This window comes from Mixophyes fleayi, chromosome 9, assembly GCF_038048845.1.
Source record: "Mixophyes fleayi isolate aMixFle1 chromosome 9, aMixFle1.hap1, whole genome shotgun sequence".
Classification (NCBI taxonomy): Eukaryota; Metazoa; Chordata; class Amphibia; order Anura; family Limnodynastidae; genus Mixophyes; species Mixophyes fleayi.
Genome location: NC_134410.1, coordinates 115,233,417 through 115,261,266, shown reverse-complemented (window position 1 = coordinate 115,261,266; position 27,850 = coordinate 115,233,417). Strand labels below are relative to the sequence as shown.

The 27,850-nt window shown below is 42.6% G+C and overlaps 2 protein-coding genes across 2 annotated transcripts in view; one reads left to right on the top strand and one right to left on the bottom strand.

The window, feature by feature from the left end:
- NTMT1 (N-terminal Xaa-Pro-Lys N-methyltransferase 1) overlaps positions 1 to 27,563 on the bottom strand; it is a 55,401-nt gene extending 27,838 nt beyond the window's left edge. The window contains exon 1 of the mRNA XM_075185080.1: positions 27,496 to 27,563. Within this exon, the coding sequence (XP_075041181.1) occupies positions 27,496 to 27,526 (31 nt within the window). The 5' untranslated portion in view covers positions 27,527 to 27,563. The remainder of the gene's footprint in view (positions 1 to 27,495) is intronic.
- LOC142101692 (uncharacterized) lies at positions 42 to 10,289 on the top strand. Its single transcript, XM_075186078.1, has 7 exons — positions 42 to 631; positions 1,699 to 1,827; positions 2,439 to 2,505; positions 3,870 to 4,038; positions 6,150 to 6,250; positions 7,738 to 7,858; positions 8,834 to 10,289. The coding sequence occupies exons 1-6, from the start codon at positions 433 to 435 to the stop codon at positions 7,844 to 7,846; spliced, it is 774 nt and encodes a 257-aa protein (XP_075042179.1). The 5' UTR covers positions 42 to 432; the 3' UTR covers positions 7,847 to 7,858; positions 8,834 to 10,289.
- Positions 27,564 to 27,850: the final 287 nt, after the last annotated feature.

Below are 27,850 nucleotides of genomic sequence, written 5' to 3'. Positions count from 1 at the left end.
ACGCAAATTGTGAATATCGGTAAAAGTCCTGTGACTCTTAACTCAAAAAAAAGTTCAATCAACTTTAATGAGAAGATACCACACAGGCCACCAAAGAATAGGGTGTGTTTTGAGGATGAATCAGAAGAAGATGCGAAGTCTCGTTACCAGGAAATACGTCTTCTGGAGAGAACATACGCAACTAAAACGATTACAAATATATCATCAGGATCCCAGATAAAGTCTCTGGAATGGAATGGTAATCGGGAATCTAGAGAGACATCTCCTTCACCATCAATTGGTGAAAAGCCGCCAACCGCCAACCAACAGACTGTGACTGTTCCATACAGTCGTCAATCGTTTTCACCAGACGTAGCTAAGACAGTATTCATCGATATCCCAAGTAGTTTTCTTCCTGGCAGGTGTGCAGTTCACACTCGGATATACCCAGCCATGAGGCACATAACTAATAAACCAATATCTCCTAGGAATGACAAAGAGGCCTCTTCTCTTGATGGAATTACAATTAGCTGCACAAACAACAGCCAGAAGTGGCTTAAAGACAGCCAAATTATCTCAGGAAGAGAAGAGGAGAATAAGAGCAATCGAAGTCTCTCTTCTCTGGAAACCATCGAGAGCGGAACCACGGAAGGTAATATGTATAACACCATTATAGCTTTGGGAATTGTTGGGAAAATCTTGATAGTGGACCAACCACTACACACTTTAGTCATGAGTATGCACCCTACTAATTCACAAGGAACAAGTGACAATACTAAAGCACAAAGTTCACAATGTTTAGTGATGAAGGCTGCACGTGGGCTTATTGGTTAGCGCTTCTGCCTCACAGCACTGGGGTCATGAGTTCAATTCCCGACCATGGCCTTATCTGTGTGGAGTTTGTATGCTCTCCCTGTGTTTGCCTGGGTTTCCTCCGGGTGCTCCGGTTTCCTCCCACATTCCAAAAACATACTGGAAGGTTAATTGGCTGCTTTCAAATTGACCCTAGTCTCTCACTGTCTGTCTGTGTGTGTGTATGTTAGGGAATTTAGACTGTAAGCTCCAATGGTGCAAGGACTGGTGTTTGCGAGTTCTCTGTACAGCGCTGCGGAATTAGTAGCGCTATATAAATAGCTGATGATGATGATGATTCTCATTGGCTCAGCCCACAAGATGACAGCTTTGACTAGATTCAAGAACCATCTCATCTAAACAATTGTCTATTACATTTGAAAGGTTATATTAAGTACCTGAAAAAATAGTCAAATGTTTTCCTGCCTAGTTAAAAGTTTAGGGGATTCATTTAATTGGGTAATATTTTAGTTCATGATTTTCCAAACCCTCAAATAGTCAGAGCTTAGAAGAGGATGGACCCCTTTGCCATATCAAAATATTTATCTTTATTGTCTTGAAGGCTCCAGAGCAGATCCAGCGTAGGATGTAGCCAATCATGTGATGCTCCTCCTGAACCCGAGCCACCTATGGCTGCTGGACCTTCCGTCCAATTACAAGAGAGATTGCAATTAGTATTTAATTGTTTTATTCAAAGCTAATCAGTATTATGTACCTTTCAGACTTCATGTAGGATTCATAGAACCTGGTACATGTTCTCACATCAATATATGCCTCCAAAAAAAAATTAAAAAATAAATATATATATATATATATATATTCTTTGAAATACAAGGATACTAACAACACTGCTACTACTTATCACAGTTTCTTCTGAAGTGACAATACCAACAATGGGATCAGGAGGTTCCTTACCCTCCATTGGTAGTGAACATCCATCAAAATCATCAATTCAAAACTGTAGCCTCGAACTGGATCACCCATCATTGGCTAAAGGTAACCAACAAATGTTTTATAATAAAATATGCTTAGAGTTAAATACAAATGACAACTAAGGCACGGTACATGTTTAAGTTCTCTAAGAACTCATTACTACATATCCTGCAGACCAAGTAAATCTTTAATTTTGTTGGTGCTTGAAGTATGAAGGAGGAACATAGAGGCCGTATAGGTTACTGATCGGTATGGCATATGCTAAACATGTGCGTGGACTGTTTCATGGTGTAGTAGAGAATCGGGATGGATGTCACCCCTCTGAACACTGTTTATGCAATTGAGATGGTCAACTAAATTACCCCAACATCGCTCCATATGTAGAACGATCAACCACCTCTATTGAAATCCATTTCAGCTTGCTTAGGACAATGACTACATTGTCATCTGTGTGTGAGGTCATCGCCCAACTGCACTGCACGGGGTCCTTCCTCATCCATCGACACTGTTGATCACGTTAAAGAACTGAGCTGGTCATGCATGACCAGTTTTACCTCTGACGTTAATTACAATTCAGAGAAGGCTAATACTGTTAAATTCGTAAGCAGGATATTTGACACTCAAATAATACCATATAATAAATACGTTAAGATTTTGTGTTTTTATTTTGTAAGGTACAAATATCTCCTTCTACAGTAAACTGAAGAGGGGCCTTCATGTGAAGCGAAGTACGGACACCAGGTATGTAATAGTGGTCAGACAGTTATAAACTAGGAATCTAGAGGCAGACTAGAGTTTGTACTCTTCAATACAACTTGATGGGCAAGATCTGAGCATTTCATAGATCCCATAACATCTAAAAAGGTTGTTTATGAGATATTAACATTAATTAGTGCATATAATATAAAAACAATAAGGGGGAAAGTTGGGATTATATAAAATGAAGCTTTCACTCCAATATGAAATGGACCAGAGGCAAAACTACCATCGGTGCTGCAGGTGCCGTGCACCGGGGCCCAACTAGATAAAGGGGCCCGCAGCATGGCAGATGCAGAGGGTAGGGGGTCCCGGTTCCCTTCTCCCAGCCTCCTTGTACCGGCGCCCACAGATCGCTAGTTCCACCTCTGATATGGACCCTCACGATCATGCTATGAAACAGCCTGTACTTATGTAGAAACATCTCTAGGTAAGGCTGGTACACCATTAAGTCATGCCAAGTCCACAGTATTAATTCTTAAAGGAGGCGTGACCAATAGAAGTATTCTTCCCCCATATATCAGAACAGAAGTAGCTGTATGATGGCTGATTCGCCTGACAGTAGAATTTAGAATCTTCACTGTTATGCATGACTTCTAATGTGTCATAGACATAGATCAACCAGTGCTACAGACAAGGTGTAAGGGGAGAGATTCAATTCAGCGCAATGTGTCTCCAGAACAATCCACACTGATGTTGGGGTGGAAACCTCGCTCATTTTCCTTACCGTAATGGCCAGCAATGATGCAATTGGCCGTTATATCCGGTGGCACCTTGCTTCTAATTGATTCTCCCCCAATATGTCAGTAGAGGGAAGGGTAAGTATCTCCCAAACTTCATAAGTCGCAGGCATCAGATCCTTGCCGTTCTGACATCTGTGGGGTAGGGGTTACTAGTAAAATACCTCCATCGTTGGACATCTGCTTTAATAATTGTAACATTACTAGTAATTCTACAGCCTCACAATGCGCACAGCACCACACCACAAATGTCTTCTGTATGAATCTACAGCGTATTTCCCATGACCTCATACAAGAGACATTTTTAGGTAGACTCTCTGCAGTGCTTTCCCCCCCAATACTGAGCTTAAGGAGGATTTTGAAAGGGGATTAACTGAAGTTAACCCAATCTTCCTTAGAGCCAGGGGCAGCTAATAAGCTCAGAGCCAAGGCTTTAATCAGCTCCTGTAGAAAACAGATGTGTTGTGTCAATGCCTTTCTGTGTCATATTCTGCAGTGGATATTGTCCCCATAATATGATTCATAATGTAGAGGGATTTGTCTGATCCACGTTCTGTTTCCACACATAAATTCAGCATTGGAGATTCCTGATTCATATCTCTCTTTCAGGCAAGAGAAAGCTGTAGTTCATGGAAAATCTAGCCCGTGGCGTACTACTAGTCCCAGCCCATCCAGCCAGACTGTGACAAACGAAAGTGTACCCTGCCATATCGGCAAGAATAGGGTGAAGATGAATGCTACCCCCAGTGTTGAGTCAGAGAACACCATCCCAGTAAAGGTGACATTGTATAGAACATGGAGAATAAGTCGCTAATACTATATCAGCTTTGCAAGGCACAAGTAATGTTTGTAGTTGTTGTACAATGATATGGATGTTAGAAGAACGTCATACAATCATGGTGCTGGGAGGTAACTAATTGTGCAAGCTTTAATTTAATCTATGTGGAAACTTAACACGTGTCAGTATATAACTGATAGCTATTTTGTGTGGGTTACATTTTTTCTCAAGACTCTCAATTTTCCTGTTTTATTGTCGGAGCTGCAGCTGTTTTATATTGCTGCTGCTCTCCCTCAGTCCCTTCTGCTGTAAGGAATCCGCACACAGTAGTATCTCTAATGAACTGACTTATTTAATAAGGCAATGGAAAAGCGAAGTCAGCAAGATGATCTCCCGGCAGCCAGGAAAATTCAGCAATAGCACTTTTAGGGCTAGATTTACTAAGCGGCGGGTTTGAAAAAAGTGGGGATGTTGCCTATAGCAACCAATCAGATTCTAGCTGTCATTTTGTAGAAGGTACTAAATAAATGAAAGCTAGAATCTGATTGGTTGCCATAGGCAACATCCCCACTTTTTCAAACCCGCAGCTTAGTAAATCTAGCCCTTAGGGTCTTTGTAAGTTTCCATTAGCTTCCCTGCTGCCTTATAGGCCTGTTAGACATGTGAGAACTATTTACAAACTATTCACAGAAAGTGAAAAAAAACATCTTGCACACTGATTGCTCTTTACACAGCCTGACCAATGTTGCCTAATATGGTTGTTGTAAAGACTACAAAAGTGAACTGAGGACAGGTATATTTATCAATATGCTGTGATAAATGTATTGCCCCAATTTCCCAATATATTTTCGCTGGGGCAGCTGACATGGGTCGCCGACAATAGTGGCTGGCGGAGGTAAGAGGAGTCCTACCTGCTTCGCCAGCCTATCTGATTGCCTGTGCGCATGCGTCACCCAGCTTTGCCGGTTCATCCACGCGCAATGGAACTTGTAGTTCCACTTTCAATTAAAATAGAATAAAAATGTAAAAAAATAAAATTAAAAAAATAATTTAAATTAAGTAGGCTTCCTCAGGGAAAGAAAAAAAGAGGGGGAAGGGCAGGAAATGAGGAGTGCAATTCATCATCACCATCATCACCATTTATTTATATAGCGCCACTAATTCCGCAGCGCTGTACAGAGAACTCAGTCACATCAGTCCCTGCCCCATTGGAGCTTACAGTCTAAATTCCCTAACATACACAGACAGACTAGGGTCAATTTTGATAGCAGCCAATTAACCTACTAGTATGTTTTTGGAGTGTGGGAGGAAACCAACGCAAACATGGGGAGAACATACAAACTCCACACAGATAAGGCCATGGTCGGGAATTGAACTCATGACCCCAGTGCTGTGAGGCAGAAGTACTAACCACTTAGCCACCGTGCTGCCCTTGTGAGTGCAATTGATATCTATTGTACATGTAGAGTATTTAAAATTCAACAGCAGCATTTCTTATAACATATACTACCATACACAGGATTAACTTACTGGTCAACAGTAATGAAGGTCAAGAATTATTCCATACCAAGTGTCTGTGTTATCCCAAAGTTCCATGCCGGGCAACTTATTCTGGCCACTTGGCTCTTAATCCTTAAAAGGTCACTCATGGGTCTCATCTTGATGCTTTTGGGTGTCTGTTTGGTCCACTGAAGGTGACCGTAGTGTAGCAATAATGCACTCCGGCAATAATTTTCTCCAGTACAGGAGCGTCAGTGGAGTTACACTTTTGGGCTATAGCTGCCTTATTGGCCAGTATAATATGATCAATTACATATTTAGTATTCCTACCCCAATCTGGGGGATATCGGTGGATCATTGAATGACCAATACCATGACAGAAAATGAGATGTTTGACACTATATTGGCACTTCCTGTGCAACTCTGTTACCAGTTGCAGTGGCAGCTAATAAAACAGGAAACCCAGTGTGCAGAGGAAAAAATGTTCCCTGCTTTTACTAATGAGGAGATTATCATTCTATACTAAAATCTTTGGTTTTAACTGGCTATTTTATAAGTGTATTAGACACTATTGAAATCTCACATAAATGTTATTTTTTTTCACTTTGAAGGCCCCATTGTTATCTATGAGAATGATGCAGTCCTTGCTGAAGAAAAATCGGCCAAAGAATTACGTGGTCAGTGTACCATCTCCTACCCAACAGGAATCCAGGTAATAGGCTGAAAATTAAACGTTTCTTGGTGAATCGCGTCATTTTGGCCCAACCTCCATGACCCAATGATACAAATACGTCATTTTACCGGGGAGGACGGGCCAAAATGACGCGATTCACCAAGGATGCAGGAGAATAGCCTGTTCTCCCGGGAGTCCGGGAGACCTACTCGGAATTTGGGAGTCTCCCAGAAATTCCAGGAGAGTGGGCAAGTATGTATAAAACAAGCTCTTGGTCATTTTAAGTAGTGACATCCTAGTCTGTTGGTTAATCTTATATCCTGGTTTCCCGTTTTGTAAAAACTTCTGCTTTCCTATCCCATCTCTGTTTAGATTTCCTTGTATGTATATCTGATTCTATGATGTTTAATAATGCCACCTGAAATAAAAAATGACCTAGGTTCTCCACCAGCACGTAGTAGGTCCTGAATGTCTTGAAAAAACAGGGATGTAGGAGAGCCTGACCCCGATATTATCACTGTGGGGCTGATTCATGTTCGGACGTAACCTGCACGCAAATTGCATTTAAAAAACGAGCACGGAACTTGAGCATAGTTCCGACTGTGATAAAATCCAAGCGGATCTCAGGATATGTTTCACTTTGAATCTCAATATAAGTCCGCTCTGTCTAAGTGTGACTTGCCGTATGTTAACAGACAGAACACAGTACAGGATATGTACATGCATATGTGCGATATAAAGTCCTACCACAACACATGCAAAAAAAAAAACATTTTTATAAAATAAATGAACAATTCATACTATAATCATTAATACAAATATGTGCTTTAAAAGAATAATTAAATACATAAATCATATTCTTTATGTGTACTGTACGTAAAATGCAATTTTATATTCCCTCTTACTTGCATACACATGTTCTATGCTGTCTAGTGGCACGCATACATGTAGTTCTTTGATACAAAGACGATGCCGTGACAGTCATCACTATCAGTCGGCAGTCACACCTGTCCTGTAGCTGTGCAAATAATACGGATATAAAAAAAACCTACATTGGAGAAATCCAGGACTTGAATTGGCCACATCTCCGTTGGAACACCCCCGGCACGCCCTTTCTGTAAATTGCCTACATTCATCCACCCCTTTTCCTCCCTTAAAGTCGTAGGTAATCACAAGTGTCATTTGTGTTCTGACATGAATTGCATGCAATTGTATTCCTTGACGTAAGTTCCGTTTCTGCTCATGCGCAAAGTTATTTCACCCAAGATGCGGCGCGCAAGCGGACTTACGTCCAAACTTGAATCAGGCCCAGTAACTTTACTTTGAAAGCACCCATTATACAAGATTGAGCTGAGATAAACACTGTTATTAACAATCCTTTAATAGATTTATTTGCAAATTAACTTGTAAAACATGACTTGTGATTTAGTGGATTAGGAAACTGTATTCTTATATTCCTAAATATTGCTCAGATATGTGTATTATTTCTAGTTCATGTATATTTATTTATGTATAACCACTTTCAGGCCACAGTCTGGATTTAAAAGAGAACAGGTCTCGGAACAGGCATCTGCAAGACTACTAACTGCCCGACCAGGTTCCAGCCGTGGGTTGTATCTCACAAAGAGAAATTAGAATTATGACCCGGTAAGTGGATGCTCAATGTATCATCATATTAAACCCTCAGTCTGGACCACATATAAACCAGGATATTTTTGCTCACATTACATTCACTTGGTTAGCTATAAGTCGCAGCCTACAGTTTGGAAGTACGCTGGCTTTCTGAGTTGTACCCGGCAACACATGTAATGTATGATTGACCCCGCAAAGACAGGAGAAGGAGGAAGGAGGTAAGTGTCTTGGGGGGTGGTGGGCGGCTCACAGGGGGGCCTCACCGGGGGGGGAGGGGGGGCTCACATGGGAATGGAGGCCCCCTTAGCCCAGGGGCCTCCATTCCCTTAATCCGGCCCTGTCTGTGCTCTTCATCTGTCATAACCATCGGCTGAAAAGATGGTGGCTCTGCACACTCCATAGAGATCTATGGACACTGCCGATCCTGAGTACATACACACAGCAGAAATGGAATGACATCGTTCCACTGTCGAGCGACATTTTAGTCTGGTTTAAAACGCAAGTGAAAGAATACAATGTGCTTTGGAGCGATAATCGTTCATCGTTGGAGCGTACACACTAATGTGCTATCGGGTCGAACACTCGTTTATCGTGTGATTGACCTGATAATCGTCTGAAAACCCTGTAGTGTGTACCCAGCCTAACACTCACTTCTTTTGCGGATAACCCTGAGACTAACAGGATTTTATATATTTCCTGCTAATGTATGATTATCTAATGTCACCAGCTCCAAGATTAATTCCAGTTAATGAACCCAGACAGGTGATACTGAATAGAAGAATGCAGTAGAGAAATGATGACAATGGCACTTTCACTAAATTTCAGTCTGACTGGAACCCATTGTCAACAAAAATTTTAGTATGATTTCATTATTTAAAGTTAAAATAATCTGCAAATTAAATGAAGGTGGGTCGATAAAATGTTTACTTTTATATTAGCATCACTGTGTAATCACTTTTTGAAACTCACTACACTGTTCTGTTCCTCTAGGCTCCTGAGAACTGTACTGTAACTTGGGGTCCAAGTGCCGTTATCGAGACTACCAGTGGGAGCAAAGGACTGTTCCAAAAAGAGAGATATTTACAGATGGATGTCTCCTAATATGTTAGCTCACAGTCATATCAATGAAGACATATGTTCTGATATACCATAGAACTGCATAATAAATTATATTTATATACACTTATATCATCATCATCATCAACATTTATTTATATAGCGCCAGCAAATTCCGTAGCACTTTACAATTGGGTCCACTTACAGAATAATAAACTGAAAATAAAGCCAGGTGTCGTGAACATAGAGAGCTTGCAGTTATTTATAAGGGACAATTCATAACTGCAGTGTAAATAGGTGATATCAAAGGAATCCATTGATAAGTTCTGTTAAAGTGTAAAATTTAAAGACAGAGGGCCCGAGTCATTAAGGCAAAAAAAGGAGTAAATGTTCTCTGGGACAAACCATGTCACAATGCAAGGGGTGCAAATTAGTTTATTATTTTGCACATAAGTTAAATACTGGCTGTTTTTTCATCTAGAAAACAAATACTTGCTAGCTTTATTATTACATTGAAATTTAAAGTTGATCTAGGACATGCCCTGCCCCAACTATAAATTTGTCCCCACATTTTAAATTTACCTCCCCCCTCCAATGTAACATGGTTTTGCCCAGGTGCAAATGTTACTCCTTTTTTATGCTTTGCACTCCTTAATGACTCAGGCCCAGAGAGTCTGATGTAAGTGTGTTTGATGGCTTTGCACATCCCAGTGTGAGAAGATAGAAGTGTCACCTGGGGGGGGCAGCTTCAAAGAACTCCCGGGGTGAGATCTAGACTATTTGTGACACCTGAATAGACGTTTAGGTACCACTCAGCATGTGGTCTGGCTCAGAGAGGCCATGTGCTGACATAGGCTATACGTAATATAGACCAAAAGAATTCAGTTTTAAAATATGCCCCTTAAAATCAATAAAAGTAGTGATCAACCACATATTCCTCAATAGCATGATGAAGGGCAGCTCATATGTTGAATTAAGAATTCTGCCCCACAGAGACATGAAGGAAAGGAGTGTAAGCTCTGAGAATGCACTTTATTTAGGCGTGTTTGATGTCAAAAGATGGACAAAGTCATAGAGGATTTATTAATGATAAAATTGGATCGATGTAACGCTCTACAGAAAAAATATATCACATAGTAGAATTGGTTAGTAAATCAGGCAACATGTAAATGGTGATTGAAAAAGTGTCCCAGGCCACAACCCCCAGTTAGCATTAAATGCTGCCCCTGTGAAGACCATCCCATTTCATGTTGCTTAAAAACCTGTGTTCTGAAGGAACAAACTGTCAGACTTTTTAGGAAATCAATTCACATTGATAAGCTGTCCATCTTCTTCCAAGCCATATTTCCCTTGGCCAGAATGCAATTCATGTAAGTGCAAATCTGAATGTAACCCCTTTTTATTTTAAACTGCTTTTGCTTGTTATGCCAGTCCATTAATTGTTATTCATTATTTATTTATCTGTATGCCCTGTATTTTTGTATATTAAATCTATAATTTAATAAGTTGCGTCCTTGATACTCTAACGAATCCATTAGCCTGTTTAGAAGAGGGGAATATGTGACACCCCAAACACTTGTAGTGCAAAGTCAGAAATATATAGTGCTGGTATATTACAATTTCAGCAGGCAGAAAATAGTTTTTTAGAAGAGGGGAATATGTCACACCCCAAACACTTTGTAGTGTAAATTAGGAAAAATTCCTAATCTATTCCTGCTCTATTCCTTCCTGCGACCTAACCCTTCTCTCTCTCTCTCTCTCTCTCTCTTAAATGGCGCTGGATGTCTGTGAAGGCGGCTATTTATTAATTCTAAAAATCGCGAGATCCAAGATCCAACGACGTCACAATTACGTTATGCCTTGTTTTGGAATCCGAATAGGCGGGAGAGTACCGAGCCGACTCGTCAGTGGTACAAGTGAAAACCACGGATATTACCCTTTATAGCCCCTGCTCGGCAGCCTTAATAGATTACCCCACCCCCCTCTGCAGTTATACTGAAGCACAATCTAACTAGGAACTGAGATATAAGTACTTCCACATCGTCAGATGCAGTTACTGTGGTTTCCTATTGTTGCCTAGCAACCACAATGTGAAGTGAGGCACATTAAGCTGAACGACCTTAAACTTATCCACTTGTAATACCCCGTGTGGTGTTATTTAGAGTATTACATTAAAATTGCATCTTACCAGTATTAGATAGTTCTCTTTCTGGTTTCAACACTTCAGATTTTCTATGCACCAGAGAGGTAAAGAGGTTTATCCAGATAGCTTTAAAATGACACCAGTGAATTCTGAACTAATTTCCTTTTATTATTAAGAAGTTTTCTAATAGTTATTTTAGAAGCACACAATTATCTTTAAACAATATCTTATCACTTTAAAACTATTTACAATTGACAAACCTTTAAATTCGCCATACTAATAACACTGACATCTTATTGGAATTCTACGTCTATAGATGTTTCTACCAGAATAAATTATTAATCTTCACACACATATATATATATATAATTACCTAACATTAATATATAACTTCATTTCTCATTACAACTTTAAGACCTACATCAAATATTTCAATAGCTACTTGTAGAAGTGGTGCACGTGGTTGGGGCCCATAAATTTATTTTTTAATCCCATTGCACTTTATAAATAGTCACTTTATTAAGTAGTTGTAGACCTTCACAAGGAGATTTTCAAAAAAACCCCTATTTCTGTATTTTGTCTGAAAAAACTGATTCTTTATGGTAAGCAGTTCAGGTATATAGGGATCAGTGACATGTGTCTAAGTAACTGTTGTTTGTTTCTGAGCGCCGGACAACATTTTTCTTTTATTTGCACTTGCACATTGGTCTTATTTGTCCTTGGCTGCCGTCTCAAATGATTTTATACACTTGTACACATATTATTAATTTAAAGAAGCGCCCTTTTTTTCTTTCACTATTTTCTAGTTTGTTTTTTGGGAGTTGACCTCTCCCCACAGGTGCTGCAGGCTTTATAAGATGGAGGCTCAGGGGAAGGTTTTAAATGGAACACCCTAAATGTAAATTTGTATCACTAGCTTAGGGACTCGCCTATAGGAGATTCCGGCGAACTTAACCCCAATATAGCTATATTGTGCACAAAATTCTCCTTCATGTTTTTGCTGACACAGTGATTTTTAAATTTTGTTTTTGTTTCTGAGCGCCGGACAATATTTTTCTTTTATTTGCACTTGCACATTGGTCTTATTTGTCCTTGGCTGCCGTCTCAAATGATTTTATACACTTGTACACATTCCATTAATTTAAAGAAACGCGCCTTTTATTCTTGCACTATATAGGGATCAGTGACATGTGTCTAAGTAACTGTTGATGTTTTCAGTGGCAGTGATGTAATGGTGGGAGTTATACTGATCTGTGTCTAAGTAACTATTATTGTACAACTCCATCTTGTCTCTCCTCTCACACTGTCCTCAGTACATAGCTCAGTCTCTGTTTACTGTGACTTCACAGATCTCTATACTGATTATTTATTTTCAGCACTTTCCTTTTTACTCAGCCTCTCTTTTGCTCACTTCCTCTCTTCTTATACTTTATTTACTTTTAATCTGCTTATATATCACTTTGTGCAATTTTCATTCTGTCCCTATTTTTCTCTCTCAGTCTATCCAGACACAGGGATCTCTCTCATTGGGCCTGAGTATCGCACCCCTCTCTCCCTGTCACCACCGGCAACCACCAACCACCCCCAACTGTCACCCTTGGCAACCACCAACCACTCCCAACTGTCACCCCCGGCAACCATCCCCAACTGTCACTTCTCCTTCAAGAAATCTTTTTTTTTTTTTTTTTAAATCTTTATAAACACTTATAACAATTAACAAACCACATCTAAACAGGCAGGTACATGAACATAGGCATGAGTACACACGTATTTACATATAGGTACACCTCAGGGTACTCAGGTTTTGGGGTATCACACACATGCTCAAGAATAAAGCACTTGCCTATTAAAGGGTTAAGTTGTTAGATATCTCCAGCCAATATAATCCTGCGGGAGTGTTTGGGATGTGTGCCCATATACTCTCACACAAAGGATGCTGGATCCTCTCTCATGGCAGACATCAGGCTGAGTGGCTGTGTCTGGCTGAGTAGCTGCAGTTTTATAACATCACTGTCTTTGAGCTGTATTTAAACTGTTTTTGTTGATATTGTCTCTTCAGACATAATTTACCTCATATCTGTCCTTACTGTGCTTGTTCCTCACTTTACATTCCTGTTTCCCTGTGCTCCCTACCTCACACATATTGCCATCTCTCTCCCTCATGGATCACCAGGCGCTGGCTGGCAGGTTTCAGCCCGAGGGGGGCGCACAGGCGGCCGCATCACATGACACGCGATGCGGCCGCTTCATAATGACGCAGCCCCAACGCGTGTCATGTGATGCGGCCGCCTGTGCGCAGTCGCGGCCGCATCGCCTTACAAGAGGTGCGGCCGCCGGTAATATTAAGCCACTATTGCATGGGGGGGCGGCCGTCCCGAACAGCCCGAACAGCCCTTAGACAGAGCGGCCGCTGCCCCCCTGCCCCCCGGTCCAGCCCGCCCCTGTGGATCACCCACACTGAAATCCAGTGTGCACAGACGAGCTGCTGGGTAGCTGTATCTTTAAAAAACTGCTGTATATTTTGCACTGTCTTAAACATATTGTTGTCTGATTCCTTTTCTCTTGCTTTAACTTTTATCACTTACTTTTCTCCTCTCCCCTGCTTTTTCTTTAGTTTCCAATTTTTCCAGTCACCACTGCATCTCTCTCCCTCTTATCTATATTCTTTCCTTTTACCCCCTTTTTCATCTTTATAAATTTTACCTCAGATTTTCCCTTTTTTGCTGCTTCTCTCTCTGCTGCCATATCCTGCCTGAAATGCTAACCTCCCCTGCCTCCAGATACTTGCTTCATTACAAGTCCCCTTCAGTGATCTTCCCCACCCATAGGCAAACCGAGGAGGGTTTTTCTAGTGCCCGGAAACCCCCTCCAAGCCTGGGGCACTGTATAATTGAGGAGGCTGGACCCTGCCCCCGCTTCACACAGCTCTGCTTGAAAAGGGAGAGCTGCGTGCACCTAACAGTAGTGCACACAGCAATGCCCATGTATATTATGGGGATAGGAAGAGTTGGAGAGCAGCCAAGCACTGTGTAAAATTATAGCCCCGCCCCCATGCATGCTGACCACGCCCACTGGCGGCGTGGTGTGGAAACCCCTCTCTACAAATCCTGCGTTTGCCCCTGCCACCCCTCCTTCAGCTGCTGTCCCTGTCAGACTGCTATGGGGGAGAAACTTAGTTTTGTTTTTTATTTTGAGCCACCAGAGGAGTTTTAATGAGCCGGGTCCAAAGGCATATAAGGGGCCCGGACAATGTGCACCCCCTGTTCATCAGCCTACGAACAGGATTTTTTAGTAATTCACCTGCCCCCCCTTCCTTCATCATGTCTAGTCTGCAGCAAAATCTGCATTCCCCATTCCCTTACTCCTCTCGCTGAGCCAAAATAGGTAGCACAGACAGCCCCCCCAGTTTCCTAGTTATTTCTGACGCTATAACAATTTAGTAGTATAATGGCCAGGCTGCACAAAAGGAATTAAAAATGTTGAATTTTATTTATCTTGGTGCCCCACTAACCTGCATTTAAAGTTTTTAGTTCCTCATATAACATGGTGCACTTTCAACTAATGCTTACATTTACAACCCCCCGTCTGAGAAACTTTAAGTTTACATTCAATCATTTGCAATAAATAAACCAATAAATGAAAAAAAAAAAAAAAATTGAGAAAACAATAAAAAGAAATAAAAGCAAATTCCTTATCCCCTCAACCTAAGTACGCTCTAACAACATAATAACCACTCACGGCGGCGCCTGGTGCAGCAGCATACACCCCAAGTCCCAATTTATCCTCTGCACCCTTCCTTCTCTGACCCCTTTCAGCCAGTCACCGCAGCTCCTTACCACCTTTGCCCTTGTCGGTTCTAACATGTTTCCCTCTACAATAACACAGTTGCTAAGGGCTAGAGAACTTTTTCAAAAGCACACAGGAGCCTCCCAGGTGTCCGAGTGGAACGATGGGCTGATAACCAACGCCAGGCAGCAAGACGTAGAGGAGCAACGGGACGCATGGCTCACAGCGCCTCTTCCTCGAGTATGACGCAGCTTCTACATGTTCCTACACTATGCATTTTATGTCATATTTAAATGCTATTACCCGCTCCTCATACATAGGGGAGTTTATGATACACTTAAATTTTGGCTGTATAGTAGCACACCGAGATTAGGTGCCCATCTGCACATAGGTAGGGCGGAGTAAGGTATAGCTGACAACCCTAAGGGAGATACCAGGGTGGCGGATTATGACTCCTACCATGATATCATGACTATTACTTGCGATTTAGCCCAAAGGGAATTTTTGGCACTCCCTGCCTTGGTATGAATGGGATATTGCCCTTTATACGGCTGAAGATAGCCTTATATATTTGTCCTATCATCAACACACACAAAAAAAAGGGTTTCATATGGTTTCAATTTTTATATGCACAATTGTCATTCATGATGATCTTGTTGACAATTAATATGTCTTTTCCTTGCAGCATAGGCCATAGCTTACATAAATAAGTGTAACTACATTCAGACAATGTTTTACGTAAATTTAAACGTCATCCAATTTAACAGATTTGAAATTTTAAGAACAGCTTTATGACAGAGAGAGGCTCACATATGGTCAGGAGTGACTGCAGGTTTCCTGGGATTGTGTGATACAAGTTTAGTGGTCCCGTACTTTCGGCTTTTTTTTTCCCCCTGACTCAGCATATAATGTGAGTCGGAACGCCGGTTAAACCCTAAGGTTCCTCCTTTATGTGTCCAGGTGGATTGTGCACTATTTTGAGATCCTAAGTTACTTAATTTGTTTACTCTGCTTTGGGTTACAAAGCGGACATAGCTCGGGGAATATAGCGTTGATACCTCTTCCCCTGGTTATTACTTTAGATCCGGACATTAAGTCCAATGAGCCATCTGTATACCCTGGGGCTTAGGCAATTTGAAGTTTGTGTTGGTATACGCACGTTTAGAGTATGGCGGGTTTATATGACCTGAGAGAGAGGAGAATCATCCGCACAGGGCTAGGATACACCTCATTCCTATATCAAAATCACTGTTAGAATGAGGGGGTGCTCTTACCATTGATAACATAAGGGAAGATAAGAGAGAGAAAGAAAGGCAATGGATTGCCAGAGCACTCCTATCCACTCTAAATAAAATATATATTTTCTTGGGTCAAATGCCTTTATTAATATTTTATTTGGAAAACATAGCTAAACACATTTTTTATTTGTTTATGCCCTCATTAACAAGAAGTGAAATATAAAAGAAAAAGAGAAATTAAACGTGATAGAAAAAAAAGAGATAATATATAATAGTGTATTAAAAATTAACCACGGAATGTGGAGCCAGCGAGGAGAAAAAGGGGGGGGGGGAGAAATTTTATTAACCAAATATACTCCAATTCTATTGATCCCTGATGCTACAATGTATATATATTATATTATATCATGCAGTATTATATCAGATGTATATATAATATGGGTATACTATATGTATTTCTATGTATACTCAAGGACAATAAGGACTGAACAATAGATCCCTACTACGGGGAAAACACAATGGAGATACTATGTGAGTATATATATTACTCCATAGTCATTAGGGGTTCTATTCTTCTTTTCCCCAAAAAACATGGGTTGATTATGATAAAAGTTTGTTCAAAATAATGATCAGATGACCAAAGGGATCAGAAGTAGATGGTATAACAAAGGGAATATAAGAAAGTCCCATACAAGTTTGTGTCAAATATTCATTGTATAATAAACGGATTATATTGTTCACATTAGAATGGGCTTATCAATCCCCCTCTGTTAGTATAATGAAAAAGTATAAGATCCCAAAAGAGTCTGTGTCAAATGTTGTTCATAATAAGCAGAGTCCAGTGTTGTATTGTTCACATAGATTACGAAGCTTATAAATCTCCCTTTGGCAGTTTAACAACAAACGGACCAGGATCTAACAGTCCCATCAATAGCTTTATGTTCTGTTTTTAGAACATGTCTCTCAAAAATAGTAGTTGTCCTGCCAATTCCCAGATTGAATAAGCAGCGCTACTAATATGAAGTTACTACATTAGTATAGCAACAAGCGGACCAAGGTCTAGAGGAGAGAGTGGAGTCAAGAGTGACACCCAGGCACCGGAGTTGGGTGACAGAGGAGATGGTAGGTGGTTGTGCTATTAACAACGATAGGGAGGTTGTGGTGGGAGGGGAGGGGGAGAGAAGACAATGAGTTCAGTTTTAGAGATATTAATTTTGAGAAAGCGCGAAGACATACAGGAGGAGATGGTGGAAGAGCCAGATGTGGAGACAGAGAAGGTGCGGTTAGCGAGGTAAGAGCAGAACCAGGCGTGGACAGAACCAGAGAGGCCAAGAGAGAGAAGAGTTTACAGACGGAGGGGGTAATCCACAGTGTCAAAGGCCGCGGAGAGGTCGAGGAGGATGAGTATAGAGAAATGACCCCTGGATTTGGCTGAAAGGGAGGTCGTTGGTAACTTTGGCCAGGGCGGTTTCAGTAGAGTGGAGGGGGCGGTAACCAGATTGGAGAGGGTCGAGGAGGGAATTGTCCAAGAGGTATTTGGTGAGGCGACAGCAGACTATCCGCTCTAGTAATTTGGAGGCGTAGGGGAGAAGTGAGATGGGGCGATAATTGGCAAGGGAGGTGGGGTCAAGATTGTTTTTTTGAGGATAGGAGAGATAAGAGCATGTTTAAATGAGGAGGGTACAACACCTGAGGCGAGTGATAGGTTGAATAGGTGTGCAAGGTAGGAGCAGGCAGTGGGAGAGAGCGAAGGAGGTTAGAGGGAATGGGATTCAGAGGACAGGTAGAGGGTGAAGAGGAAAGAATAAGGGAGCGAACTTCATTGCCAGATGTAGGTTAGAAGGAGCACCAGAGTTGTTTGTTGGATGGGGGTGGAGCGATTAGGGCAGGGGGAGAGGGGATTGAAGAGGAGATGTCTGATGGCCTCAATTTTGGGAGACAAAAAAGTGGCGAAATCAGCAGCGGAGAGGGAAAGTGGGACAGGAGGAGGGGGGGAGAAAGGAGGGAGTTGAAGGTTGCAAAAAGGCGGCGAGGATTAGAGGACTGAGAAGAAATGAGGGATTTAAAGAAGGTTTGTTTAGCAAGGGAGATGGAGGAGCAGAATGAGGAGAGGAAAAATTTAAAGTGAAGGGAGCGAGATTTCCTCCAGAGGCGTTCCGCAGTGCGAGAACACTTTTAGAGGTAGTGGGTGAGTTTGGAATGCCAAGGTTGGGGAATGAGGCGGCGTCGGCGGATAGGAGAGGCAGGGGCGACAGCATCCAGGGCAGTAGTGAGGGAAGGGTTGTAGAGAGAGAACGCTTGGTCTGGGCAGGCCAGGGATGGAAGGAGAGAGAGGAGAGAATCAAGAGAGGAGGAGAAAGAGATTATGTCGATCGCTTCAAGGTTGCGGCTGGTGAGGGTGGTTTTTGGCGGGGGGGAAGCGGGGGAAGAGGACAGAGTGAAGGAGAGGAGATGGTGGTCCGAGAGTGGGAAGGGAGAGTTGGAGAAATCAGAGAGATCACAGAGATGAGAGAAGACTAGGTCGAGGGAGTGGCCAAGACGGTGGGTGGGGGAGGAGGTCCACTAAGTTAGGCCAAAGGAGGTGGAAAGGGTAAGAAGTTTGATGGTGGCAGGCTCAGAGCATTTGTCAATAAGGATGTTGAAGTCGCCGAGTATGATGGAGGGAAGGTCAGAAGAATGGTAGTGGGGGAGCCAGGCAGCGATGTTATCCGGGAAAAGGGAGGTAGGGCCAGGTGGACGGTAGATGACGGAGACACGGAGGTGGATGGGAGAGAAGAGACGGATGATGTGTACTTCAAAGGAGGAGAAAGAGAGGGAAGGTACAGTGGGAATGACCCGAAAAGTACAGCAGGGGGACAGGAGGAGGCCCACTCCACCTCCCGGTCTGGTGGAGTGGGTGAAAGAGAGGCCCCCATAGGAGAGAGCGGCGGACGAGGTGGTATCAGAAGGAGTGAGCCAGGTTTCAGTGATGGCAAGAAGGATAAGAGAGTTGGAGATGAAGAGGTCGTGGATGGAGGTCAGTTTGTTACGGATGGACCCTGAGTACCAGAGGGCACATGAGAAAGGGAGGGAAGGATGAGGGGTGATGTGGATAAGATTGTCGGGGTTGATTGGGCGAGGGGGGGTGAGAGTTGGACCAGTGAGGGGGGCTGGGGGAGAGGTTGATGGAGCGAGGGGGAGAGATAGGACCATGAGAGAAGGACCGGTGAAGGTGGCCCGGGGAGAGGATGGGTATAGGAAAGGAGCAGGGCGGCATAGTGAGAGATGTGGGACAGGAGTGAGAGAGAAGAGGCAGCGGAGGCAGGAGGAGAATAATTGAGTATAGTTAAATAAGGACTGATGGAGCAGTGAAAGACAGAAGGTGGGACTGTACAGGATAGTTGGACGTAGTGAAACAGAAGGGCGGTGACAAGACAATGTAAATGATGTAAAGTGGAAAAGAGCAGTGGCAAAGCAATGAAACAATGTAAAGTGGAGGAGAATAAAATAACAATGTAAACAATGTAAACAATGTAAACAATGTAAACAATGTACAGTGGAGAACAATAAAATAATGGTGGAATAAATAAATAGATTAAATTAAATAAATAACTTGGTGGTAGGGTGAGATAAAACACAAGAAAAAGTAGTGAGGGGCTACAGAGAGCAGGTACTAGGAGAGACGAAGGGAGGACACAGGAACGGGAGAGTCCGGGAGGGTTCCAGGTAATCACAGGAGCAGGAGTAGTCCGAGGGGTCCAGTGATCAGGAGCAGGAGTAGTCCGAGGAGTCCAGCGATCAGGTGGGACCAGAGTTCCGGAGGGTCAAAGCAAACGGTCCAGAACAGAGTTCAGATGAACCCGGAGGTATGGTCAAGAGTTTAGGTGAGTTCAGTAGGACCCAGTCAGGGATTTAGGTGTGGGGGGGCAGTGAGAGGGCCTGTGTAGACTGAGAAAAACAAGGGCAGGGGCACATGAGGCAACCCAATATGGAGGCAGAAACAGGGGACACTGAGGCAGCCTAAGATGGAGGCCGTTGGTGGTGAGCCACGGAGACGTGGATGCCACCAGGGACTAGGCACAAGGGCACCAACAGGGAGAGGCGGCAGGCGGGTAAGGGTTAAAAAATGTGGAATAAACTGCGGCAGGCAGGGGGGCTGGTGGAGAGGAGCAGGTCGAAGTTGCGGCCTGTGGTGAGGTGGCAGGGTGTAGAGCAAGAGAGAGCAGGCTCACCATCAATCGGAGCAGTGGGGGACACCTCAGGAGTCGGAGTAGCTGAAGTCCTGGACGGAGCAGCTGGAAGTCATGGGAGACAGCTCTGGAAGGGATCCGCAGGACTGGAGGAGAGCAGCAGCGTCGGGACCGGAGGGGCAGGAACGAAGAGGCCACAGGAATGGAGCAGCAGGAGACCACAGGATCAGCAGCCAGAGGACCGGTTACAGAGTGGCAGCAGGAGACCACAGCAGGAGACCACAGGACAGGAGGATCCGCCGCCAGAGGACCGGTAACGGAGCAGCAGCAGTCGGAGACCACAGGACCGGAAGATCGGCGACCAGAGGACTTGTAAGAGAGCAGCAGCACAGGTCAGTCACGTGGAGGCAGGAAGTGGTGCCCCGGAGGTCAAGACTGCAGGCGTCATCACCCGGTGGGTAGAGCGGAGAGAGAGCGGGATTTGGCAACATGGGTGCCAGAAGGCGGCAGGCAGTGCGGCATCAGGTAGGAGGTTAGCCGAGAAATAGGCCCAAGCCAGGAGCCAGGAGAGGCCGGAGAGTGAGGCCCAAGCTGCGGCCAAGAGTAGAGATGGCGGCAGGGGAGCGGGCAGATGGATCGAGGGAGGCAGAATTCACCAGCCATCAGCATCAGGACACGGTAGAGGAGGCAGGCATCTCCGTGATGAAATGCGGGGCCCAGAGGGGGTTCCAAGCTGGGCTCCAACGGAGAGCAGGCAGGACACGTCTGTCCTGTTCAGAGTTCAGAGACATACAGACCTTTGAGTTTCGTGGGCCCTTCCATAGCAAACAGTTTGCTAGTTCTCAGATCCAGCCATTCTGTGTCATTATATCAGTTCCGATAATGTTATCAGAACCTGAATAATACCACATAGGAATTTTTAAGGTGAAATCATTGTTGATTTCCACAGTGACTTCCTCAATTCTTTGGGCTTTTACCCCCCCTTGTTGGTGATCAAATCCAGTCACCACACACTGAGGGCTGTCTGGTAGTAAGTCATGTTCTACATTTGTGATTGAAATTTCTGCCCCAGTATCAAGCAGAATTTTCATTAATTCGTTTTTTATTTTGGCCATTATGTGGGGTCTTCCTGAGGAATCCAATATGATATTGCATATTGGTGCCAGATCCTTAGGGGTCCCTAACCTTCAATCTAGTTGCACCAGATTCCCAGTAGGGACATCTGTTGTGCAAACTGCTACTTGTGCTTTCTGTACGTCACAATTGTTTACCTGTTCTAAAGAGTTCTGTGTCTGTGGAGTCACTGAGTTATGTGACTGTACATGAGACTGTCCTGTTTGGCCAGTAAGTGTACTTACAAGCGACACACATTTTTGCATCTGATTCAGGTGCTGCAGTTTTGACTGGTTATGTGTTTGCTCATCTAACTCTCTAACATGGGGCTTGTTTTTAAAGCCATTGTTATTGCCCAGGTGTTCAGAGTCCCTTATATACTCTTTGCGAACACCTTGTGGACAGTTGCGTCTTACATGGCCAAACTTTAGGCATGCATTATATTGCACATTCACCCATTTCTCCTGTGGAGGAGCTGTAGGGGTAATATGTGTCTGTCTGCGCACATTGCCATATGTTGTGTAACGGTTATCTTGTGCGCTGCCATTTACCACAACATATTCCCTGATATTCAGTGACTTCCTATTTTTCATCAAATCTTGTCTATACTCTTCTATAACCATTGCTGCGTCTGCAAGCGTTAGTTCTTTAGCCGCACTTAAGCGAATTGCTTTGTCAACGTAAGGAAACTTTTCCACAAACATGCGTATCATGCCTTGTGGATCGTCTGTACCTTGATCTTTGGTTACTTTTCTATACATTGCTTCAAACATACCACATAGAGACAATGGCTCATCGTGAATGGTTGGTTTAAAGTTAGATAGGATCTCTGGGGTAACTTCCCAATGGCCAGTTGCCAATTTCATGAGAACAGAAAGTCTCTCTTCCTCATCGTGAAATTGACCATTTTTGGGAGCAGTTTTTCTAGTTGCTGCATACCTCTGATTGAGGTGAGTGGGTAACCACAATTTAAACAAGTCCATGCGATGTTCTGGGGCGACACTAAATTTGTCACACTGTCCCTCAAAAATATCGCAGGAGGTAAAAGGGTCTATAATGGGATCATATTTTGGATTTCCTTTTGGATTTTCAACAGAAATTGAGTCTTCTCCATACTATAATTTTGATGGGTAACATGCAATCCTGTGCCGTTTGTGGTGTAGGAGCGGTATGTACAGTTTCCCAACCGCTCCCTAGGTCAAAAACTTGATCATCCAAAAATTGTGCGCGACCATTAGATCCATTCCCCATGGGTGTTGGGGAATAAGTTAATGTGTGTGCTACAGGGTCAGCCACTGAGGCTATTGGATTTCTCTGATCTATCACAGGAGTAAGTATGGGCATATTTATATTATGTCCTATACTCCCTGTTTTACTGCTTCTCTTATCTGTTATACATACTGTATTATGTGCTGTGAAGATGGGTGATAACTCATTGATAATTTTTTGCATATTGGTTTACCATCTGTGCTCTATTGATTAAATCACTTTATAATTCAGCAATTAGAACTTCATTAGATGCTACCTTATCCCTGAATACACTGATCTCTGTATTCAGTTCTGCCAATTCCTTATCAACATCTGTGTAATATTTTTCTTTCTCTAATATTTGGGAATTGAGCACACAAATTAGAGATGGTCACTGACCCCCGTGTTTTGATTTTGGTTTTGTATCTGGATTACCTTCGTGTTTTGGTTTTGGCAAAACCGCCCTTGCATGTTTTGATTTTGTTTGGTTTTGTTTTGCAATTTGTTAAAAAATTTAGTTTTTTACGGCAAAAATAACATAATTTAGTGCTCCACCTGTTTCTTTGATAAGTGAGGTAAATCTACAGCTAATATATGTCAACGAGCGCTGAGCCCCCCGTGATGTGTGCTTTTATCAGACACACACCAATCCAGGGTGGCAGCCAACGGTCTTAAAAGAGCTATTGAAACCCATAGCAAAAAAGGCAGTTTGGTGTCTGTCTGTATATTACACCCTACACTTATAGTTAAATATAAAAAAAAACAGCCTGCAAAGACTGCATGATCAATAGAAATGCCCAAAGCAGCTTTTCGGTTTGGCTGTAGTGTACACCCAAACCTTATCAGTGCAAATTATGAAAAATACAGTTTAATCCATGTTGGCCGTCCTTAATTCTAACACTTGCCTGCAAATTATACAGCACAAGCCTGCTTGTCTTCCTCTCCATCTTTAACTATTGGCAATGTAGCCATCATCTTTGGGTGTATATTACACCCTACACTTATAGTTAAATAGAAAAAAAGCCAGCCTGCATAGACTGTACAATAAAATAGAAATGGACAAAGGGAGTTTGGTGTCTGTCTGTATCTGACCCCCTCCACTTGTAGTTAAATAGAAAAAAAACAGCCTGCATAGACTGTACGTTAAATATAAATGGACAAAGGCAGTTTGGTGACTGTCTGTATATGACACCCTCCACTTGTAGTTAAATAGAAGAAAAGCAGCCTGCATAGACTGTACGTTAAATATAAATGGACAAAGGCAGTTTGGTGACTGTCTGTATATGACACCCTCCACTTGTAGTTAAATAGAAAAAAAACAGCCTGCATAGACTGTATGTTAAATATAAATGGACAAAGGCAGTTTGGTGACTTTCTGTATATGACACCCTCCACTTATAGTGAAATTGACAAAACAGCAGCCTTTAAAGACTGTACATTAAATAGAAATGCCCCAAGTCCCTTTCCTGTTTGGGGGTAGATTACACCCTACACTTACGTTGAAAGTTTTAAAAAGATGTTGTCGACATCATCTTCAGCATCATCCTCACCCTCATCAGTGTGTAGATCATCATCACAGACTATTAATTCATCTCCGCTTGAATCTGCCATTAGAGAACTGTCAGTACTTGGATGTCTTTGATGGAAAAGGCCTTCCTCGTGGAAGATGTAGTTCATTTTGATGAACATCATCTTTTCCACATTTTTCAGAAGTAACCTCCTATGTCGAACACTGACTAGGTTCCCGGCTGTACTGAATACACACTGGAGGGTGGGCAGCTTAGGTATTGCAAAGCAAGTTTGTACATGGGTTTCCAAATGGCTTGTTTTTCTTCCCAGTAAGGAAAGGGACTGTCTGACATTTCCATATCAATTACCTCTTGAAAATAATCCTCCACCATCCTTTGCATGTTAATAGTCGGATTGGATGGAGTTAGGGGCAAGGTCACACATTTTTTTGGTAAAATATTTGAAACCAGCCCAGGGGGTAAATGTATCAAGGTCCGATTTTGCCAGCGTGTTAAAATCGCGGCAAATCGCCATTTTAGTCCCAAACTCATCAAATGTATCAAGCTGCGATTTTTACCTTGATCTTCAAAATCGCTGGTCATCTCCGGCGATTTGTTGCGATTTCAAACTCTCCCGTGTTTAGCAAACTCTCCTGTGTTTAGCAAACTCTCCCGTGTTTAGCAAACTCTCCTGTGTTTAGTATAAAATTTACATTGCAAAAAAATATATAATTTCTTATTGGTTGCCAGTTTGAACAGCAAATCCCGCGGGATTTTGAACTCAGTAACATTATAAAAAGGCAGCTACTTCCTTATTTTAGTTGAAAGGGGTTTAAGAAGTTTAATAGAGAGAGAGAGAGAGAGAGGGAGATTTGATAAGGAGGGCTAGTCGTATTTCTGTTGGTGTGAGAAGGTTGGTTTATTTATTTTTTTTTCATTTTGGTTCATTGTCTGCCCATATTTGTCTTTATTTTTTTTGGTTTGACTTTTGTTTGTAATTTTTTTTTTTTTTTTTCCATTTAGTCTGTATTTTTGTAGTGTGTGTATTTCTTTGTTGTGTTGTCTTTCCCTCCTGTTTCCCATTTTTATTTTATTCCCCTCCCCTTCCTTTGTGTGTGAGTATGTTGAGAGGATGGAGAGGTGTGGAGGGTAGGGAGAGTGGGGAGGAAGAGAGAGGGGAGTTAGGAGGTCAGGAGGAGCAGGAGGTCAGGAGGAGCAGCCTGGCCCTTCTGCTGGTAAAACAAAATCCGAGCGTAATGTCCGGTTTAGTTTTGCAGAAAATTGTGCCCTTGTGCACTCTTTAGTGCCTATTTATGGTCGCATTTTAGGCAGCCTCGCTGCACAAACTGCTTTTTTAAAAAAACCAACAAATGTGGGCCAATTTAACTGATGCTGTGAATGCAGTGGGCCCCATCAAGCGGTCTGTGGACAACTGCCGAAAACGCATCAGTGATATAAAACACAGGGTAAAGGAGAAAATGGCTGAGGAGAGACGAGCTGCAGCAGGTACTGATTTTGTGATTTTCATGATTATATCAGACAGGGTGATACAAGGCTCAACAAATGCAAAAACACCAACAATTCGCGTGTCATGTGATGCGGCCGCCTGTGTGCTGACACGGCCGCATCGCATGCGTTGTGATGCGGCCGCTTGTATTATTCATTAAATATTGTATTCAACTGGGGATGGGGGGGGTGGCCCAAATAGCTGTCAGACAGAGCGGCCTGGAGGCACGATGCCCCCCTGCCCCCCGCCCCAGCCCGCCCCTGGTTGGAGTCTATATTATCCCACACTACTACACACTACTTATGCTACATCATTTACAGCATGTGATTCATCACCTTATGTAACCTTCAACGGAATATCAAAACATGAGCATCATGTACCTTAGGATGTGTTAATTTTCACATCTTCTAAACATGTATTTATTCATCTACTCACCTTCTAATATTTGTTTTGGTCCAGTTCAAACAGTGAATGTGTGAAGGCCTTTGTGGTTATTAGGATATGTGTCTTTTTTGAATGGCCAGAACTGAATGTACAAAGTTATATGATTTTAGGTGAGGTTGACAGTCAAAAATGAATGGTGTAGTGTCCCTTTGTACAAGTGGTTATTTATGTATTTTATTTCATAGGTACTGGTCCTCCACTAGTGCTAACATATACATCCTACAAAGCTGAATTTAAGCAGCTTATTCCACCCGAATTCATTGAGGGAATAAATATCCGGGACACAGACCGACCTGTGTCTGAACCATTGCCTAGTAAGTATTGTATAATGCTTTAATAGTGAAAAATATATGTGTAAACATTTATCCTGCAATGTCATTCAATTTTTCCCATGTAAACAGTAGCACAGAAGTCGGATCACTTTTATATGTTTTTTGTTTGATAATGCATTAAATGTATTGGAACACAAAGGATTATTGTATGTTACATTTCACATGTGTCTACACACAGGCTCCGCACAACAGCTGTGTGTAGACACAGAGAGTCTCCCTCTCTGTCTGTCTGTGTCTGTGTGTGAGTGTGTGTCTATATTAGGGAATTTAGACTGTAAGCCCCAATGGGGGCAGGGACTGATGTGAATGAGTTCTCTGTACAGCGCTGCGGAATTAGTGGCGCTATATAAATAAATGATGATGATGATGATGTGTAACCCAGAGCCAGCAGGACCTGTACCACCGTCCGCAGCAACATCACTGGCAACACCTGAGGAAGAGGAGTTTGTAGCTGGTAAATCCAACTATGTTTTATTGTTGTAAAATACTATGTTTTAATCATTTGCATGTCATGTTAATCACCTGTTTCTGCTACTGGACAGAGATTGGTTAATATTTTTTTTTTATTTCTATTTGGGTTAAGCAACATCACAAGCAGAAGAGCAAAGTATCAGTAATGAAGAGACACTCAACACAGATGGTGGAGACTTCACTGACGAGTATATTATCTTACAACCAGTCACACATATGGCCGAAGTCCAGCTGCAGCCAGAATCGGCACCATCCGCTGTAACTGAACAGCCAACACCAAGCCAACCCAACCCACAAAGTGCACCTACATTAGGTGAATCTGTGCGAGAATTTAGTAATGTGCAGGCAAACTTGCTAGCTTTCCATCAGGACTCAATGCGCGGAATCCAAAGGCAACTGGCCAAAGGAGTTGGAATAATGCAACATATTCACGATGAGCAGAGGCGGATAAGCAGTTCCATGGACCACATTGATAGCTCTTTAGTACGCATGCATAATGCGATAGACAACCAAACAGGGGCGGTGCGGGAAATGTCAACAAATTTAATAACTGGTTTGTCCCAAATAATGACCATACCCCCACTTCCCTCAACCTCAGCTGCTAGCAGCCTGAATACCACACCCAGCCCCTCCTTACCCGCTAGTCCAGTGCGGTCCAGTCTATGCATCAGGGGTGGGAGACGCACACCCAGCAGTCAGGGAAAGTCTCCTGAGCCTGCGGGAAAGAAAAATAAATTTTGACGTTTTGCTGGTTGAAATTGATTGCGTCTATAAAAATTTATGAAGTGCAAATGCACACAAGTCAGACATTGTGCCATATGTGTTAAGTTTATATTTTTCAAAAAATAAAGATATATTTTGTTGGACAATGCTAATTGCAGTGGTATTTCTTCTTAATATAACATGTGCAAAGAGTTACAAGTCTTAAAAATTAACAAATCTTACAGTTCGTCAAAAATGTGCTTCTAAAAATACATACACATACATACATT